This window comes from Quercus lobata, chromosome 6, assembly GCF_001633185.2.
Source record: "Quercus lobata isolate SW786 chromosome 6, ValleyOak3.0 Primary Assembly, whole genome shotgun sequence".
In the NCBI taxonomy this organism is placed as follows: Eukaryota; Viridiplantae; Streptophyta; class Magnoliopsida; order Fagales; family Fagaceae; genus Quercus; species Quercus lobata.
In genome coordinates this window covers 5,244,415-5,266,358 of record NC_044909.1, presented here as the reverse complement: position 1 = coordinate 5,266,358, position 21,944 = coordinate 5,244,415, and the positions used below count along the sequence as shown (strand labels likewise).

At 34.1% G+C, this 21,944-nt stretch overlaps 2 protein-coding genes across 2 annotated transcripts; both read left to right on the top strand.

Annotated features, from left to right (window-relative positions):
- Positions 1-7,966: 7,966 nt before the first annotated feature.
- On the top strand, positions 7,967-9,024 carry LOC115949713. Its single transcript, XM_031067001.1, has 3 exons — positions 7,967-8,155; positions 8,213-8,308; positions 8,395-9,024. Exons 1-3 carry the CDS (start codon positions 7,967-7,969, stop codon positions 9,022-9,024), a joined length of 915 nt encoding a protein of 304 aa, XP_030922861.1.
- Positions 9,025-11,262: 2,238 nt separating this feature from the next.
- On the top strand, positions 11,263-11,963 carry LOC115949712. The gene is made up of 3 exons (XM_031067000.1): positions 11,263-11,391; positions 11,498-11,707; positions 11,811-11,963. The coding sequence occupies exons 1-3, from the start codon at positions 11,263-11,265 to the stop codon at positions 11,961-11,963; spliced, it is 492 nt and encodes a 163-aa protein (XP_030922860.1).
- Positions 11,964-21,944: the final 9,981 nt, after the last annotated feature.

Here is a 21,944-nt window from a genome sequence, read left to right as displayed (position 1 = left end):
AATAGATTCGAAGAAAGAACGAGAGAGTTATTGGCACTGCTAGAGCGTAACTTGACACAATAAACTTATATAGTAGTATAGTACTGTATTTTGATGCCAACTAAAAATCAAAAGTCTTTGGCTTTATATAAATTGTAGATTATATATATACGGAACCACTTTGAATATTATGGTTTCTAGGTTGGGCACATAATTTTTTACAACAATAGTAGAAATTAACTACAAATAACAAAATAAATTTCACACTTGTTAAGGTGGAAGATCATGATTAGTGTAATGATAAATTCATATGAGGCCACAATCAATTTTATTTCTATTGTACACCACTTATAATCTCATACCCTAACAAGTTTGAAATTTAGCATGCGTTTGGATTGAGCTTATCAGCCTTGCATCTGCGTTTTGTTTTTGTTTTTTTTTTTTTTTTGAGAGAAGCACATTTCTGAGTAACCAGTGGGTCCCGTGCACTGTTCACAAGACCTACAAATCTTTTTTTTAAACAAAATTTTCATTAAAATGGGTCTCACGGCACTATTCACACATTTAAAAATTATTTTACTACAGTATTTTCAATTTTTAATTTTCAGTAAAATAAGTAGTATCTAAATAAACCCTTATTGTGAATTTTGTTGTAGCTTTAGACTTGCTGAATTAATTTAAAAAGGGCTTGTTATGCTAACAAATATGGGGCAGGGACATGCATGGAACAAAGTTGTGGTCGTTAACTTGATGGTCATAAAGACACATAGTCATCTCTTCTTTCCAATTTTCATGCATTATGATAAAGCTTGGAGGATTGTATAATTAGTAAGTACCCACAAGAAAGATGTAATAGTACGCATATCGTAGAATTACATTACATACACCATTCGGTCAAAAATTCGGCACACTGGTTATTTCATACTTTATAATTAATATGGACATTCCTTAAAACCCTTTTCTCATTATGTGATGCATAGCGTCAGAGTCAGATTGAAAAAAAAAAAAAAAAAAGCAGCCATTGTGACGTTTTTAACAACCTTTGGGTGGGGTTGCTTTATTATTTCTATAAAAAAAACCCAATTTCTCGTGCATTTGTGAAACATGAAAAATACACATTTGGAAACACACATCCTCTCCTGATGAAGCAAAACATGGTTTTTGGGAGTGCTCTCCCCAACATTGTAAAGGCAGTGATTCTGGCATTCTTGATTTTTAGCATCAAATTCAAGCCTCTTGAAGCTGCGAGGCCTTTGAATGTGATCATGAAGTCAAAACATGGGGCAACCAAGGTGTCAATCCCATATGATCGAGCACTAGTTCCACCTTCAAGCCCTGATCCATGTACTTACATACCTGCACAATGTTTGCCATATTTGAAGAAAACGGAGCTTTACCTGTGGTGATATATATAGGGGGAGCTGCCAACTTATTAATTAGTCACGTTTATTTTTAATTGCAAGAATAAAATTGTTTTTTAATATAATTTACTAGTACAACAAAGGATGAGAAATTTGAATCATAATTCTCTTAATAAAGAAGAGTATATGCTATGCTACTGAACTACAAAATTCTTGACAAGAATAAAATTTTTATGCAGTAAGAAAATGCAAAGCACCCGTATTTTCCAAATGATTATATTATACCTAAAAATTGCTTTCTCTTCATAACAATAATTTTATTGCACGTATATAATAATGGTTAGCATTGTCCAAACTACCTGTGGAACTGATCAGGCCAACCTAAAAGCCGCCCAATCTAATGCCTATGATGGTCGGCAATGGTTTTCGACCCCTAGAAATTGATTCGATCTAGTCGGCCAGTTGGCAGGTTGTTGCATCAAAACCTGATTTCAACCAACCCAATCGATCTCCACCCACCAAAAGTCATCATTATTCGCAATTTGAGGCATTCTTTAGTCAAATTAGTCGAGATATCGTATAGATTCGATGAGATCTCATCAAATTTGGTGGAATTTTGGCCAAATCCTATAAAATTTTGGCTAAATCTCCTCCCCCCTGACTCTGACCGAGACCGACCTCCACCCGATGCATATCTAACCAGTCTGACTTGACTTGGTCGGGGGCAAATCAAGAAATTCTTCACCCAATTTGGTTGAGTCGATTGTAGTTAGGGAACAACTCAGCCTAGACCGACCCATGGACACCTCTAATAATGGTACGAGGTTATGCAAGTACAGAGCTATGGTGGGACTAAGGGGTGGTGCTCCCTAGTTCGAATAATTTTTAATAAATTATAATTATTATTTATTAAAAGCAAAATTTTTAAGAGTTTAGCCCAAAAAAAAAGTTTTGGTTCCCCGCCCCCCCCCCCCCCCAAAAAAAAAAAAAACCTAATCATTTAAGGAATTTTTTTTTTTTTTAAAGAGTTCAAATTGTAATATCCAATTAAAATAATAAGATTACAAGTAGATTATCCAAATTATATAAAATCTTTATTCAAATTCAGTCTTTTTGTTAAATATTTAGTGGTTCTAATGCAATTATATTTAACGCATCTAGCTAAAGAAACTTTATTGTCAATTCTAAAATGGATATGAGTAATAAAATATTTTCTAAGAAGTTTTAGGTTTTGTCAACCAAGTTCCAAGAATGAACTTTTCACCTAGTGTATTCATAATGTTCTTCAGTAAAATATTTTATCTTCAACTTATTTTTACTTTTTCTTATTTTCTAGTATGTAAGTTGTAGATCTTTGGGATAGGAAAGAGTGAAATATTACATGACATGTCAATTGAAAAGAAAATTGAGTTTTTTTTTTTTTTTTTTTGAAAGTAAATGGAATGGTAGTTTTCTAAAATGATTCTTGATTGATGTATTGTTTTGTTATTTGTTAGTCAAATAGTTGTTATATAAGTTAGGCATCTAGTGTCTTCGACAAGTTTCTTAGTATTATGAGAGGTAAATGAAGTTATTTTTTAGAAATAAAAATTTAAATGTTTAAGAGGTCAAAGGTTTCATTAAAGTAAAAATTATCACATAACACATGATTAAAACTAAAAATATATACTACAGATACCAAATAAATGCTTAATTTAAATTTAAAGATAAAAATCTATACTACATATACCAAATAAATGCTCAATTTAAATTTAAGAATTTATATAAACTCATACATCTTTCAATTACTCAATTATATACCATCGTATTCAATCTTATTCTAAAGATAATATATAAACAAAATCTAAGGTCTTAATAATCAAGAAATGAAATTGAGCTTAGATTTTTTTTTCGTAATTTTAGTTTAGTTATCTTTTATAATATGGAAAAATATGTACTCATTGTTTCAAGTAAAGTTATCTTTTATAAATACGGAAAAAATTGTACTCATTGTTTCAAGTAAAATATATATCAAATCACATCAAAAAAAAAAAAGTAAAATATCAAATGCATATATATCTATGTGAGAGAGAGAGAGAGAGAGAGAGAGAGAGAGAGAATTTAGTTTTATACCATGTTCATTTGGGAAAAAAATTGCCTTTTGATTTTTATCGTAGTCTTTTTATAAAACATTTAATAGAAATAAAATTTTATTTAAAAGCATATTATTATCTTTTTGTTACACATTTAACATAAAAATTACTAAAAACTATATCTTTTATGCCATATTTAGCAAATAAGCCATTAAAACATTATGGAACACCGAACACCGGACACACAATTTCTACTTGGTCATAGAGATCAGCCCTCCTAGAAAGGATTTTTTGGGTCCATCCCATGAGTTTATGTGACATCTTTTATTCTTTTTCCCTATTCTTATGAAAACTTGTAAAAACCGCTAAAGCCTTTTACAAAAAAACAACTAGCTGCCAATTGTGTGAAAGCATGCACCAACTTTTTTTCCCTTTTCCCACATATAAACATGGTTTTTCCCCTCTGAACCCAAATTCTGAGTGTCCTTCCTTTCATTCTCATGCTTTTTTAATATGATTAATTAAGGGTCCGTTTGGATACAGCTGAAAACTGAAAACTGAAAGACACTGTAGCAAAATAATTTTTAAATGTGTGAATAGTACCGTGAGACTCATTTTTAATGAAAAAGTTGTTGAAAAGTGAAATTTGTGGATTCATGAATAGTGCATGGTGTGCACTGATTTGCTGAAAAAGAGTGAAAAAAGTCAAACTTTGCGGCTACTGTTCATGAACAGTAGCCGTAAGTCTCACAAACGCGTGCAAAAAAAAAAAAAAAAAAACGCCAGACGCAGACACTGGGTTTTTCAGCCCAATCCAAACGTAACCTAAATGTTGTCTTGATAATTTTTTGTCTATAATTTTTCTTGAAATCATTCATTTCATCTGTATTAACCTTGGTAGGAGTTGATTTTTTTTTTTTTTTAATAATTTTATAAGTTGGTGCACTGTCAAGACAACAAAAAGGAATATATATATAATTATTGAGCCATCCATTTCTTGGTGCAAGGCTTAACATCTATACAAAACTCAACATCTTTTTGCATCTACCTTGCAAGACTTATATGGGTTTGGGTTTTGGATCATTTAGATCATCTTGAAGATTGAAGAATTGATGAATTTCATGAGTGAATAACATAAACATAAAATATGGGGATATGAATCAGTCCTTTCCTCCTTGGGAGGACCTTCTCATCACCAGTACTAACCGGGCCAAATTCTATTTCCATTCTTAAAAGGATCTGTTAACTAGGTTGGCAAATCGTACGTGAACAAAACATGTTTTGTAAGTTGTTTTAGTATTTTATTTTAGAAGAAAAGACAGCTACCAGGTACTGCTATTAATTGCCTTCAATTTATGACTTCCATACTTTTCGAAGAGGGCAATAAGCTGAGTGTGGGTAAAGTAATCAGATTAGGGAGATTTAATCTCAAGTATCACTACAAAAAAAGGGGTCTATAGCCGTGTTTCAAAAACATGGCTATAGACCCCAAAAATGCGGCTATAGGCTAGAGCCACGTTTACAAACCCAGCCCTAAACAACGCAGCAATAGGCCTATAGCCGCGTTTTTGTAACCACGGCCAAAGGTCAGACCTATAGCTGCGTTTTTAGAAATGCGGGTATAGGCTAAGACTTATAGCCGCGTTTTTAAAAAATGCGGCTACAGACCAGCTTTGAGCCGTGTTTTTAAAAACACAGCTATAGGTTTTTCTTTTCATTTAAAAAAAAAAAAAAAAATTCTGGGTGTTTTTTTTCCCCAGAAAATTCAAGATTCAAAAAAAAAATTCAAAATTAAACACAAATCCAAAAAATTCAAATCAAACACAAACCCAGAAAATTCAAAATCAAACACAACATACTTACAATATAAACACACCCAGAAAATTCAAAATCAAATACAACATACTCACAATACAAACACACTCTAAAAATTCAAAATACGCGAGCTATCCACTTCATTCAAAATTTTCAGCATCTCCTCCATTTTCTTACTAACTAAACATAATAATAATAATAATAATAATAATAATAATAATAATAATAATAAAAAAATAGATCTATAGACAAATCAGTGTTCTTGAGATGAAGAAAAATAAAAATAAAAATAAGAAGAAGAAGTACGTAGCTGCAAAGAAACAAAGAGAAGAAAAAAAAAAGTTGTGCTGGAGTGAAGAAGGAAAAAAAAAAAAGAAAAAAAAAAAGAAAGAAGAACTTGGCGTGACTTGCAAAAGAAAGGAGCAAAAAAAGAAGAAAAAAAAGAAGAAGAAGCAGTAGATCCAAAGAATCAAAGGAAAAAAAAAGAGTTACCTAAATGTGAAAAAGAAAAAAGAAAGAAGAAACTGGAGAGTAGTTAAGGTGGAGTGAAGAATGAAGAATGAAGAAAGAAGAAAGAAAGAAAGAGTATAGAAAGAAAAGATGAAAGTGGGGGTAGATGGAGATGAGGTGGGAAAGGGGTGGTAAAAAAAATTTGGGTGTTACATATAGCTGCGTTTTTGAAAAACGCGGCTATAGACCACCGTTTCAAAAAAAAATTATACAGCTGAACCTATAGCCGCATTTTTTAAAACGCATCTATAGGTTAGCTATAGCCGCATTTATAAAAAACGCAGCTATAGGTCACCCTTAAAAAAAATTTATTCGACTGGACCTATAGTCGAATTTTTAAAAAACGCGGCTATAAAAAAAAAAGGCTTTTAAATATATATATATATATAAAGTTTTTTAACACAATCTCTAGAACCAAACAGAAAAAAGCTCATCATTTCTTCTCATTCAAATTCCATATAACCTAGTTTTATATCTCGAAACTCAAATTCCCATTAAAAAGATATAGAAGAAGAAGAGAATCATGTTCATAATTTACAAATTTTACCAACTTAAATAATCAAAGAAGAAATAACAAAAAAAAAAATTGGTAGAAAAATATAACGAAATTTGCAATTTAGCATTTAGGTTTTTGAGTTCTTTAATTAATTGAGCCAATTTGCAGGGTGTGTGTCTATATATATATAAAGTTCTCCAACACAATCTCTTGAACCAAAAAGAAAATAGCCCATCATTTCTTCTCATTCAAATTCCATATAGCTTGGTTTTATCTCTCAAAACTCAAATCCCCATTAAAAAAAATATAGAAGAAGAAGAGAATCATGTTCATAATTCACAAATTTTGCCAACATAAATAATAATAAAAAATAACAAAAAAAAATTGGTAGAAAAAATAACGAAATTTGCAATTATGTTTTAGAGTTCTTTAATTAATTGAGCCAATTTTCATTTTTCTGGAGGGAGATTCTTTGAAAACACTTTTTAAAACTAGTTTCTTTGATGGGAATTGTGAGGAAAAAAATCTACGGTTTCTCTTAATGATATGTTGTTTTATCATGTTTTTGGTCCCTAGTGGATTAGGGAGTGCCAATATTTTTATTATTATTATTATTATTTTTGAGAATATGGGGGTGCCAATTTCAAATTGGGGAGTTAGGTACAAATTTATTGGACCCAAATTTTTTTATAAATATTTCTAGGGAGGTCATGGCCCCATTAAATCTCCTATATTTTTTGTTACATTAAGTATGTGTTTGGATCCACGATTTGACCCACGTTTTGTGGTTACATTTGGAAAATGCTGGGACCTAGCACGCTACACGCTGAGGAAATGCAAGCTGAAAGCTGAGGAAACGCAAGCTAAAGAGAGCTGAAACGCAAGCAGTACGCACCGTTTCATTAATCCAAACGCGTGTTTCAGTACTGTTCATGGACACCAATCTCATAGAGACGCATCGTTTCATTAAAACGGTCAAGGCTCTTGCGTGTACTATTCATGCTAGTTTGTAAGTTATGTGAACAACGGTGCGCTCAACTCTAATGAACACGGTGCGCAACTCTGTTCATTGCACAAGCATTAGTTGGAGAATTTTAAGATCAAAACGGTGTGCAGCTCTCAACGGCTCTTTTCATTCTCTTCTCCTGGGATCTTTTCTCTCAACTACTATGGTAGAATGCCTTCAAGGCTCTTCAATGAGAAGTCTGAATCGTCTTTAATGAGTTGCACCTACCCACTAACCACAAAACCATCAAAACAGAGCACACACAGTACAAGCAAACCCATTATGCAGAACTCTTTGAAAAGATCCCCTCTGTTCTTCATCAGTAGCAGCTCACCTTCTCTCTGCTTGGGACATCATTGCCGCCACTGTAGGTCTCTACATTCACGGGTAAGTTGTGTTTAACTTCTCATGCTCTTTGATCTGTTGGTGTATTAATGTATTGTTTTCCATGAAGTTTCATCAATCTGTGGTTTTTTGTGTTCAACGTTTGTGTGTGGTTTTTATGTTCAACGTTTGTGTATGGTTCTTTACAATTTTCCATGACACTAGTATGTGGGTTTCTTGATCCTTCGTGTAATACCATTGTGTCTCTTCCTACCTCTGTTGTATTTGGATATATGTGAGTTTACTTTGCATTTTTCATTTGGGCATTATAATTGAAAAATGATATGCACATGAACTGTTTGTTGAAATGCCTCAATGAGTATAGAAGGAAGTTGTAGCAAAAATGGTTAAGGAGAAATCAAAGGACTGTGGTAGCAATGATCCGAGAGCTGACTGGAAAGACCCTGAGGAACTACAAGCTTTTTGTGAGTTCTGTGTTGTTCAAGTCATAGACGGCAAGAGGAAAGGAGGATTTTTTACCAAAACTAGGGTTGATGCAGTGATTGAGCAGTTGGGTGTCATGGGAAAAGTGGTGACTCACCTGTAGATTAAAAACAAATGGGATCATCTGAAAAAAGGGTGGAAGCAGTATAACGAGTATTTTGACAATGACACTGGGTTGGGTTATGATGCTGGAACTGGGATGTTTGAGGCCAGTGATGAGTGGTGGACCCGAAAGATTGCGGTTAGATCACTTTACATAATTGTGAAAATCTTTACTGTCTACAACTTTATATTATTGTGTTCTAACTACTGGTTGTCCACATGTAGGCATGTCCCAATGCAAAAACCTTTAAAAATAAAGGTTTACCGAATCGTGACTTCCTGAACATCATGTTTGGAGGCACGGTTACATCGGGGAAAAATGCGTTTTGCACAAGCGATCAAATACCAAAGGAAACCACCGAAGGGTCTAGGGACTCCGCTGATAGCACAGACTTTGTTGACCCCCAATGTGAACCCTTTGTGAATGTTGACGCAATGGAGGTTGAAGGTCCATCATCGTCGAGGACAGGACCGGTAGTGACTAAGGGGAAAGGCTTGGCAACCAATGTCCACCTTTTCAAGCCAATTTGCAAGAAATCAAGAAAAAAGCGTTCAGTTGCGCAAGAGATGTCCGATTCTTTGAAGAGCATCTCAGATGTTATTGTTGAGAGTAGAAGTGTAAGTACACGTATGGATATTGCTTCCACAGCAACTACTCAAGTTAAAGCAATTCTGGATATAGTGTTGAGTCTTCCCGAGGTGCACTCGGGTCATTACCTTCATTTGTTCAACACTCTCTACTTCATGGAAAAAGAGCGGGGTAGGCACATGTTTGCTGCACTTGGTGATGACAAGGACGTCCAACTGAATTGGCTAGAAAAAGAGTACCAAAGGCACCCTGAATTTCATTTTTAGTGAAGGAAAGGGGATTGTCTTAATAGGAACATGGACTTGGTGTAGTAATCGGATTTTTAGTGTTGTACCTATTGCACTATTTTTTTTCTTTTTTTTTTATTGGTAGAAACTAAAACTTACCATGGGTGTGTATGTAAGATAATGCTCATCATTCTTATGTCAACTTCTTGGTATATTTATATATATATTTTCCCAATGCCTCTTTTAGCTGACTTTTTTGTATTTTTGATGGTTATGCATTATTATTTGTGGTAAAATTTGATGATGCTCATTTATGATTGGAAAGAAGAAGTCATGGGATATATATAATCGTTGAAGCATGTTCTGTGTGCTTTGGTTGTTTTTTGGTTCTGTCAATAAGTCTGCTGCAACATTTTGTTCATTAGGGATGCCTATTTTTTCTGCCCTTGCTTTGTTTGTGAGATCTTTGAGGTAGTTTTCTCAATAAGCTGTTTGGATCCTAAGAAACTGAAAATATTTTTTGTTTTTAGTTTTTTTTTTTTTTTTTTTGAATCACGTGTTCGATATTTCTCTTAGGTTGATATTACTGGATCTATATTTATCAGGAAAAAGATGTTAATTTTTTATGTATTTGTATGCGAAATGTTTTAGAGCTTATAGAAAGCTTTGGATGTAGGTAAGTGATATCAAAACTCAAAACAAAAAGCCTTTATTTTCAAGTTCTGTTATCACTTCTCATGTTTCCTCATCTGGGTTTCTCTTTATTGGAAATCTCTCTATGCCCTTTCTTGCTTTTATTTTTTTATTTGTTTTTTTCATCTTTCATAAGCATTACAGTCTTTCATTTGATTTATTTTCTTGCTGAATAATCATATTCTAATAGGTTTAGGGAAAAGGAAATGGGGTACATGTTGTGTATTTTCCTTGCTTTTTAAGTGGGAAACACAAACAAGAAAAAAAGGGGTTTGTGAATTGATTGTGGAAAGTTGGTTGGGGATTTTGGGCATCTGGGTTTTTTCAGAATAGTATAAAAGTTTGATTTTTTAATTTTTTTAATTTTTTTTGTGGTGGGTTTTGATGAAAGTGAGGGATTTTGTAGGTTTTTAATGAGGGCATAAAGCTTCATGTGGGTTTTTATGTTGGGTTTTTGAGACTGAGATATAAAGTTTTTTGGTTTTTGACTTTCAAATGAGAAGGGGGTTTTGGCCCCCCTTTTTGTTCTAGGTTTTCTAGTGTGGCATTATTGTTGGACAGGGTTTGTGAAGGTTTTGGTAAATAAAATTAACTTGAGATTAATTTGTAATGTCCTTCTACCATCCAAGTTAATTTCCAAAATATTAGATTAACCTCAAATTCAGATGCTGGTTAGTGCTCATAGATTTTGTTTTTGTTGTAATTAAGGATATGCACTACAAATGATTTCATAGTTTAGTATTGATTGCAAAATTTTGATATTTAGGGTGCAGATTGCAAATGCCCATTTAGATGTAATTAACCCACAATTTCAAAAGTATACCATGCTTTATTCTCCAATAATGCACTCTAAGGCATTAGCTTGGTTTTCCTTTTTCACTTTAAAAGTCATCTCTGTCTATTGCTTTGACAATTAAAGCCCGTGAATTTGACACTCAACTTTTGAATGCCTCCATTACTATTCACTTGCTCTCATAAACTAGTCACTTTCTTCCCAAAAATTAAAAAAACAATAACATTTCCAAAACAAAACCTATAAAACTACCAAGGAATAACACACTGTAAAAAAGAACTAATTAACACTTCCAAAGTTGATATATAATTCCTTTAGTATAGTTCCACCTTGTGCTTGTGGTTTAGCAGTTTAATCAACTGGTTTTAATGTCTATTATTTATTCTATAACCAGTGCTTATACTATTTTTTGTTTATTATTTCTTCTTGGTTTTGTAGCATTTGATATCTTAACACTTTCAAGGCTTTGAATTTTAAGCTCAACTTCATACAGGTCATTGTTCAATAGTTGTAAAGTAGTTTGAAGTTATACAAAACGATGGATTTGCTAAACGACTCATTTGATTTCCAATACCAGTGAGTTTCTATACTTTCCCCTCTAGATGTGAATCTACAATTTTTTAGAAATCTTGGATGAAATAGTGAAAGCATATGCTTAGGATTATTAATTTATTGGTACCACCATAGTTTGAGCCTAATACTAATATTCAATAAAATTTAACAATTTTTTTTTAGCCTACATATTATAGTATCACATTCGTATTTGTACATGCAATTAAAGTCGGTAACATATGCAGGGACGCAGACTTCTACTTGAGCGACGACATTGTACTCGTAGCATATCTAGCCGTGTGTGCATATCTAGCTTATGTGGAGACCTATATGACCAAAGTACCATTGCATACAAATATACAAACAAGGTATGAATGGTTATAGTACATATTAACTGGAAATGAGAAGAAATGTCGAAGACAGTTTAGAATGTCAAGTCATGTGTTTGGATAATTGTGTAATACACTGCGCCAGTATGGATATAACGGTACCAAAAGAGTTTGCTTGGAAAAATCTTTGGCAATGACATTAGTGGTACTTAGTCATGCTGAGGGTAACAAAATGGTGCAAGATAGATTTCAGCACTCGGGTGAGACAGTGCATCGAGACGTGGCTATGGTAGTTACATTTCGGGACGTGTCAGAACATATTCAGCATTCAGATCGATATTGGCCACATTTCAAGGTACTTTGTGAATTTGGTATCTTGACTTGATTTTATTCAAATTATCTTTATTTTCCAATACCACGTATTTCATTTCACATGGTATTTTTGTGGCAATGGTTAGGGTTGCATTGGTGCGATTGATGGGGTCCACGTCCCTATGGTCGTACCAGTTGATGAGCAACACCCGTACTATGGCAAGAAGGGGATCACCACAACAAATTGCATGTGCGCATGTGACTTTGACATGAAATTCACATTCGCATGTGTTGAATAAGAAGGGTCAGTTCATGACACAAGGATTTTTTTAAGCTGCCTCAATAATGAGAGTTACAACTTCCTAAAAGCTCTAGCTGGTTTGTAAATATGCAGTTTAATTATAGTATTAAAGTATGTATTAATGTAGTGAAAATGTTAATGTAATAAACGTGTTCATTTGTAGAAAAGTATTATCTGGTTGATTCAGAGTACCCTATGAGGAAAGGGTTCCTTGCACCATTTAATTATCTCCATTCATCACTCCGTTCGATCATAGAACGAACTTTTGGAGTTTGGAAGAGTAAATGAAAAATTTTGAGAAATATGTCAGCCTTTTGTATACGCACTCAAGGTCGCATCATTGTTACTACAATGGTTCTTCGCAATTTCGTTAGAGCACATGAGATAAATGATAACGTTGAACGTTCCAGATCTACAGGGGGCACATCTGGACATAGTGAGAGAGGTCATTACAATGGCACATGCAATCTCAATGTTGGACGAACCTGAGATGAAACAGGTTCATGACAATATCACAACATTGATATGTGCGGACGATAACTGATAATGGTGACCATTATTTTTGGAGTTGAAGCAAGTTAGTGTGGTTGAAAATACCATTAACATTATGAAAATTATTTTGTGGGGACTTAACTGATGGTTCACAAACTTCAATAATGTAATACCATTTATTATTGTATTGTTAGTAAGCAGAATTGAGGGCTTTAAAATCTTGATTGTAATACCTTTGATTTATGCATTTTTATGTATTTGTTACATGTGAAACTCATGGTAAGCTTTAGTTTCTACCAATAAAAAAAAAAAAAAAAAAAATAGTGCAACAAGTACAACACTGAAAATCCAATTACTACACCAAGCCTGTGTTCCTATCGAGACAATCCCCTTTCCTTCACTAAAAATGAAATTCAGGGTGCCTTTGGTACTCTTTTTCTAACCACTTCAGTTGGACGTCCTTGTCATCGCCAAGTGCCGCAAACATGTGCCTACCCCGCTCTTTTTCCATGAAGTAAATGGTGCTGAACAGATGAAGGTAATGACCCGATAAGCACCCCAGGAAGACTCAACACCATGTCCAGAATTGCTTTAATCTGACTAGTTGCTGTGGAAGCAATATCCATACGTGTACTTACACTTCTACTCTCAACAATAACATCTGAGATGCTTTTCAAAGAGACAGACATCTCTTGCGCAACTGAACGCATTTTTCTTGATTTCTTGCAAATTGGCTTGAAAAGGTGGACACTGGTTGCCAAGCCTTTCCCCTTAGTCACTGCCGGTCCTGCCCTCGACGATGATGAACCTTCAACCTCCATTGCGTCAACATTCACAAAGGGTTCACATTGGGGGTCAACAAAGTTCGTGCTATCAACAGAGTCCCCAGACCCTTCGGTAGTTTCCTTTGGTATTTGATCGCTCATGCAAAACGTATTTTTCCTCGGTGTAACCGTGCCTCCAAACATGATGTTCAGGAAGTCACGATTCGGCAAACCTTTATTTTTAAAGGTTTTTGCATTAGGACATGCCTACATATGAACAACCAGTAATTAGAACACAATAATATAAAGTTGTAGACAATAAAGATTTTCACAATTATGTAAAGTGAATTAACCGCAATCTTTCAGGTCCATCACTCATCACTGGCCTCAAACATCTCCAGTTCCAGCATCATAACCCAACCCAGTGTCATTGTCAAAACACTCGTTATACTGCTTCCACCCTTTTTTCAGATGATTCCACTAGTTTTTAATCTATAGGTGAGTCACCACTTTTCCCATGGCACCCAACTGCTCAATCACTGCATCAACCCCAGTTTTGGTCAAAAATCCTCCTTTCCTCTTGCCGTCTATGACTTGAACAGTACAGAACTCACAAAAAGCTTGTAGTTCCTTAGGTTCTTTCCAGTCAGCTCTCGGATCATTACTACCACCGTCCTTTGATTTCTTCTTAACCATTTTTGCTACAACTTCCTTCTATACTCATTGAGGCATTTCAACAAACAGCTCATGTGCATATCATTTTTCAGTTAGGATGCCGACATGAAAAATGCAAAGTAAACTCACATATATCCAAATACAACAAAAGTAGGAAGAGACACAATGGTATTACACAAAGGATCAAGAAACCCACATACTAGTGTCATGGAAAATTGTAAAGAACCACACACAAACATTGAATACAAAAACCACACACAAACATTGAACACAAAAAACCACAGATTGATGAAGTCTTATGGAAAACAACACATTAATACACCAACAGATCAGAGAGCATGAGAAGTTAGACACAACTTACCAGTGAATGCAGAGACCCACAGTGGCGGCAACAATGTCCCAAGCAGAGAGAAGGTGAGCTGCTACTGATGAAGAACAGAGGGGATCTTTTCAGAGAGTTCCGCGTAATAGGTTTGCTTGTATCGTTTATGCTCTATTTTGATGGTTTTGTGGTTGGTGGGTAGGTGCAACTCATTAAAGATGATTCGGACTTCTCATTGAAGAGCCTTGAAGGCATTCTGCCATGGTAGTTGAGAGAAAAGATCCCAGAAGAAGAGAATGAAAAGAGCCGTTGAGAGTTGCGCACCGTTTTGATTTCAAAATTCTCCAACTAATGCTTGTGCAATGAACAAAGCTGCGTACTGTTTTCATCAGAGTTGAGCACACCGTTGTTCACATAACTTGCAAACTAGCATGAACAGCGCAAGAGCCTTGACCGTTTTAATGAAACGGTGCGTCTCTATGAGATTGGTGTCCATGAACAATACTGAAACACGTGTTTGGATTAATGAAACGGTGCGTATTGCTTGCGTTTCAGCTCTTTTCAGCTTGCGTTTCCTCAGCGTGTAGTGTGCCAAGCATTTTTGAAACATAAATGCAAAACATGGGTCAAATCGTAGATCCTAAACACATACTAAATCGATAGAAAAGTAAGATTGAAATTTCCAACTGGGCTTTGACTATATTATTAGCTACTTAAAAGCTCGGTCCAATGAAACTAGTTCTGAAGGGGAAAAAGGGTATGAAAACGTGTCTTTCATTTGCTACGGTTACTGATTCTACTGAAATCCACAGTCTTTGGGCCATTTTTATATCAACCTTAGTCCATTCCTTATTTAAAGTTGGGCTAGGACTACAAATGTTCTACACCTTTAATAAATTAACAAGGCCTCAATTTTTCTATGTGATTAGTTGGGCCAACTGGGAATTTCACTTTTTTCAAAGTGGCGATTTGGGTTTGGTCAATCTGTGGTATCACTAAAAGCCTCCGGCCTAAATTTTAGACGCATGTATTATACTATGAACGATGGTATTAAGTAAAATGCTAACGGATGTCTTTAAGGTATTGGTTAACAATTTATTTAAAAATATATTTTATGGGAAAAAAATTAATATTTTGACAACTTTTTTAATTTCTCATAAAAGTTATGTCAAAATTTTTTTAAAATAGATTATTAACTATTACCTAATAACACTCGTTAGCATTTTCCTAAATTAATATAAGCATTGGGATTGACCATACAAATTGCATGCATGTATCAAAGGAAACATGAAAATATTTCACTTTCTATTTATGAGTAGACGATGACATATTGGTGGAGCTCGAAAAGGAATTGTGGCCAAACCTTCAGCTAAATTTGTCGGTGGAATATTAGGAACCTTGTTTAATGGAAGTGTTTCACTTCTGCTGGGACTCAGCTACCCTGAGGTCAAGTTTTACATGTGATGAATGACTCAGTGTCTTGGAATGCTCTTCTTTTTCTTTTTCTATTTTTTTTTCCCTTTAATTATAAGGGTAAATTCCAATAAACTATCCTGAGATTTGGGCTAATACAAAATAGGTGCAAGATTTTTTAAAAATAACAAACTTAGTCCTTAAAGACAATTTGGTCCCTAGCTCTATTTATCACCGTTACTTTATTCTCACATTCTGTTCTCTACTCTTTCTCATCTCAGACTCAAACGCCTCTCTTCAATGTTGTTTCTATTGGTTTGGGCCTTGGATCATTTACATCACCGAAGAATTTAGTTTCATGAGGGAATAAAGCTAAACATAAAATATGGGCATGCATATTTGTGTCCTTGAGAGAGAGAGAATATAAGATAACATTTGCCAAGAATAATGCTTCAACTGAGTGATCTAATGGAACTCACAGTGTGAGTAGTCCGGATTCTGGTTGATGTTAGGTAGAGCAGTGGGATCACAGCTACCATAAATAGTTTGCATTTAGGAATGGTTTGTTACAACCAAAAAAAGAGAGAAGGGAGCATTGGGAGTGCAGGTATTTAGCATATTTCCTAGACGAGGGATTTGTATCATATTTTCACTTCCTCCATCCCTCCTAATGGGCTTCAAAGTTGGTTCGAATATTCAACTTTATTAATTAAAATAAAATTAATTAGACATAAGTAATCAATTACACCTCAAATCCTGATGATTTTTGGTTGCGAATCCAAACTTTTGAAAGAAGAAATCCCCCAACACATACAAGTGTATATAATGCCCTTAAATTTGCACCATTAACTCATTAAAATATTCAATTATTTTTTTTACCATCTATTTTCAGTACACTACGTACTGCCCCTGTGCACAAATGTCCTAACCAATTGACTTACATTACATGCTTAGCATTGAAACGGCATGGCTTTTGACTTGTTTGAGGTGAACACAACATCGACAATAAAAGTTTGACGCCAACGAGATAAAATTGAGAGGAAAACAAAAAGCAAAAAGCAAAAACAATAGAAAAATGAACCAGTGATCTATTGTGGGCCCGGGATGAATGTAATTGAGGAAGAACCTCTAGTAGCAGGCCCGATTAAAGTTTTCACCTGGGCTTAGACTATATTAACTACTTAAAAGCCCGGTCCAAATGAACCAGTTCTCATTTAAAGTTTGGCTAGGACTACGCATGTTCTATAACTTTAATAAATTAACAAAGCCTCAATTTTTCTGTGTGATTAGTTTGGCCTACTGGGAATTCCACTTTAGGATTCGACATTCAAGTCGGTCCAATAATTTCTCTAGCATCAATTTATGACCTTGAGAAGCAAAAAAAATAGATCGGCAAGTTCTATATATGCAGAGGATTCATATCTGAGATGAATGGTACTACAAAAACTTTTTTGATAGTGGCGAATTAATTTGGGTTTGGTCAATCTGCAATGTCACTTAAGCCTTTGGGCCGATTGCCCTGCCAATACAGTCTTTTTAGACGCATGCCATGCTACGAATGATACGGTACAACAATGAAAATATCAAATTACCTTTTGCATATTCGAAAATCATGCAACAAACATATTGTTTCGTCACACTGAGCCTAGTGCTCTAGTGGTGAGGATGGTCAAAATAGTAGGCAAGTATGATTACATTATTAATTGAGAATTCAAGCAAAATGGCTTCATTAATTTAATTTGGGCTATCATCTCACCTATTTTGATTAGTACAACATCAATTTTTTACATAGAAATATTCCTAACATCAAATTTTGATTAGTACAACATCATTTTCACATGGGAATATCGTTAATATCTTTCTTATTTTCTATATCTATATATAATATTGGGAAATGTTAAAAAAAATGCTCTAAGATTATTGGTTTAGGAACTATTTTTAAAAACATTTTGTGGGAAAACAAAAAAAGTAATTAATTTTGTTAACAGTTTTTTATATTTTTCATGAAAATAATGTCAAAATTTTCCTAATATAATTTATTAACAATTGCCCTAAAGGCACCTATAAATATGATCCTATAATATAAAAACGAAACGTTTAACTTTTTGTTATCCACTCTTTATTACGCCATGTGGTTACATAAATTAATGTCACGTATATAATTAAAAATACCGAATAGTTGTACCTTTTTGTTTGGTGGAAGTTTTAGTGATATTTTCACTTTTCAGAACCATTGTATTTAGTCAATTATAGTAAATTAGAGACACAATGTTCAGTCTTCTAGATAGTAGTTACAAAATATTTTAACTTTTTTTTACCTTCTATACATGCCCCTTCAAAACCCAATTGCCTATACTAAACTATAGTCACAATATTGATAGTAGTTATAAATTAAACATCACTTCTTTCTTATATTTTTATCTTTGTACGCTCTTCTTTCCCACTTTCTCCCTCTCTTCGAAATATATTTTCTATGGACAACTTTGAAACAAATTTCTCCATAAAAGTTTTCTCCTGTTAACAAGGACTTCTCTTTTCAGTAACATCGGCCAGCAAAGTGTCAAAGTAAATTTAAAGGACAGATCCCTCTTTTGAAATGTATGGTAAAGAAAAAAATTGCATAGTAAAGAAAAAAATTGCATAATAAAGAAAAATTAGGTATTAGTATTAAGGTGACAATAGGATATATCAAGTTGACATATTACAATATTTGTAATAAAAACTCAAAGAATTGAAATGCCCCTGAAATGCCCACTATGTTGAAACTTAGATCATTGCAAAAAAAAAAAAAAGCAGTACTATAAGATAAGGATAACAAAATATCTGAGGTTGGGAAAAGAAAATGGAGCTTAATTTAGCTATGGTCTTGTGGGGAGTTGCTAGTCAAGTTTATTCTTACGTTGTAAGAAAAAGGCAAAATATCTCTACTTGCCAAGTGTTTGTATTATGTTAAAGTATCACATATTAGATCTTATTTTGTTAGCGGATGAAAAAAAAAATGTTATCTCTTAAAAATGTTATTGCACACTTAAGAGTCTCGTAGTTTAGTAGTATTGTCTAGTTTTCTTTCTTGGCCTCTATGACTTTCCCGCACTAAACCCACAAGATACCCCCTAAGATACCAAGCTCTGTTGTGTCTTTGATCTAAGCTTTCTGTCACCTTCAAGCCCTAAATTCAGGGTGCATGGCGTACATGCCTTTATCTTCATTCTTGTGGTATTATAATCACTGGTGGCTCTAGTATTGTGAGGGTGGTTCTAGGACCACCCTCACTTGTCCCCCAAAAAAAAAAAAAAAAAATTATACATGCAAAAAAAAAGTTATATAAATAATTATTTTAAATTAATATGTTCAATGACCACCCTGAATTGAAAAAAATTGTATATATATACTTTAAAAATATATATTATATACTAAATTAACCTATCTTAACCACCTTAATAAGAATTTTGAACACCTTTACTTGAAAATCATAAGAATTTAAGTTCAATAAATATAAGAGTAATGCTACATCCACAACATTTTCACAATAATTTTACAATAAATCTTATATGGTAAGCTGTTACTAATTCTAATTCGGGTTCAATATTGCCATATTTTACCCACCAATAACAGGCTAACAACTTGTTACATAAGATTTGTTATGAAATTGTTGTAGTCATTTTATTATTCTCATATCAGCATTTTCAATTTGCACTTTATCTTTTATTAGTCAATTTTTTTCTTATTCTCTTTCTTAGTACAAAAAAATTGTAATATTTCATATATTTGTGTGTTTTTTTGGTGACATTGATATATTTAAATTGTCTCTTTATTAAATTTTGTATAATTTAAGTTTCTTAGTAACCACTCTAAAAACAATTCTTAGAGCCGCCACTGATTATAATACTATTTGTAGGGGCGGTTTTTGGGGCCCAGGCCCAGCAAGTAAGTGGTTCTAGCCCAAAAGTCCCTAGACAATGAATTTGTAGAGAGCGGGTTACAGAACTAGGGCTGGACGAAGTGAATGTCAGTTAGATGTATGCCATGCAACAGTCTGAACGTGAGAATATTCCATTTAAGTTCACAGGATACCGGTCCGAGGAAACGTATAAATGCACCTCTTGCTCTAGTTACAAACTACATAATTCTTTAACTTCTCTCTCTCTCTCTTTTCTCTAAATTCTCCGATCCCCTCTTCATGGGGATTTCCTTCTCTTATATAGCCTCCTTAAATTGATAAGGACCTTACACTTGTTAACCATCTGGACCTTCACTTGAGTGCCTGTCCCATCGGACATCTTCCTTATCTTTCTGTGAGTTGCACTGGCCAATGTAATACTGTTCACTTGTCTTCTCCACATTAATGCGGCTGAAAAAGTAGCTTCCTTGCATTTAATGCGGTAGTTGTGGCTTCTCCCTGGACGTCTTACATTTTCCTCTTTCCTGCTGTGTGAGGCTCATCCTACTACCCACGTTTGTCTGGGATGGCTCTTCATTGTGGAGGGGACGCACATTGGGCCCATATTTGTGTGTCCGAGGAGACATTCCTTCTCGGACGTCTTTTAAAACAAACTGGGCTCAACAGGATTGGGCCAGAAGTCTTTTGGTCCCCCTTTTCCCTTTGGGCCATGGTTGGGCTTCGTGCGGGGCCCCAGACCCATTGTTGACTTTGGGAATTTTACCCCTACACTATTGATTAAATGTTGTTTTGATAAATTTCTTTTTCTTTACTTTTTATCAAAATTGCTCATGTGATCTCTAATATTCTTCTATCATATTTTCACTTCCTCCATCCCTCCTCATGGGCTTCAAAGTTGGTTTGAATACTCAATTTTATTAATTAAAATAAAATCAATTAGACATAAGTGACCAATTACACCTTAGATTCTAATAATTTTTTTGTTGCAACTCCAAACTTTTGATAGAAGAAATCCCCCAACACATACAAGTGTATGTAATGCCCTTAAATTTGCGCCATTAATTCCTTAAAATATTCAATTATTTTTTACCATCTTTTTTCAGTACACTGCCTCTGTCCACAAATGTCTTAACCTTTAACCAATTGACTTACATTACATGCCTATATAGCATTGAAACGGCATCGCTTTTGATTTCTTTGAGGTCACCACAGCATCAACAATAAAAGTTTGACACCAACGAGATAAAATTTAGCGGAAAACAAGAACAAAAACGATAGAAATTTTCAACTGGGCTTCTCTTGACTATATTAGCTACATAAAAGCCTGGTCCAAATGAAACTAGTTCTGAAGAGGAAAAAGGGTATGAAAACGTGTCATTCGTTTGCTACGGCTATTGATTCCACTGAAATCCAGAGTCTTTGGGCCCTTTTTATATCAACCTTAGCCCATTCCTTATTTAAAGTTGGGCTAGGACTGCACATGTTCTATACCTTTAATAAATTAACAAAGCCTCAATTTTTCCCTGTGATTAGTAGGGCCAACTGGGAATTTTACTTTTTTGATAGTGGCGAATTTGGTCAATCTATGGTGTCACTTAAAGCCTTCGGCCGATTGCCCTGCCAATGCAGTAAATTTTAGATGCATATACTATGCTATGAATGATGGTACTCCAATGAAAATATCAAATATATTTTGCATATTCGAAAATCATGTTGGAAACATAATGTGGTGTCACACTGAATTGGGTATTCCCGGGAAATGTGTAACTTGTTGTAAGTGATATCATTAATGCTGTTGTTGTTACCATTGTTTTTTTATGGGAGTTGTTACCAATGAAATTATTGTCTTTTTTTTTTTTTGGGATTTGTTACCATTTTTTTTTTTTTATGGGAAATTTGTACCTTGTAATAGTTTTATATGATAATTATATGGAATTGCAGATAAAGTAGGAAAGGCCAGAGGTGAGGATTGTCAAAACAGTAGGCACACAAACTTTTTTTGAGTAATGTGCTGGCTTCAATATTGATTTCTGTCTTACTTTGAGCTTTCTCAAATTATCTTGACAGGTGGGACTACTAGGAGTTCTAGAAGTGAAGGGTGTGACTAATATGATATACTCACACAGATCAAATAAAGAAGGATGTGCACAGCACATTGTTAGCAGAAAACACTATTGATGCGTGCCAGGACTAGGGGTGGAGCCATAAATCTTCTCTTGGAGGGGTAGACCCTATGACCAAGATGATACTATATAAATCTATATCACAAAATGAATACACTCGTATATAGTTATATATGCTTTTGTTATTTTGCTTGAAAAGATGAACAAAATTTTGCATATTATGCAAGAGATAACAAAATTAAAACTATAGAAAAATTCATAATTTAATTTCTTTTTTATAGATGTTTTA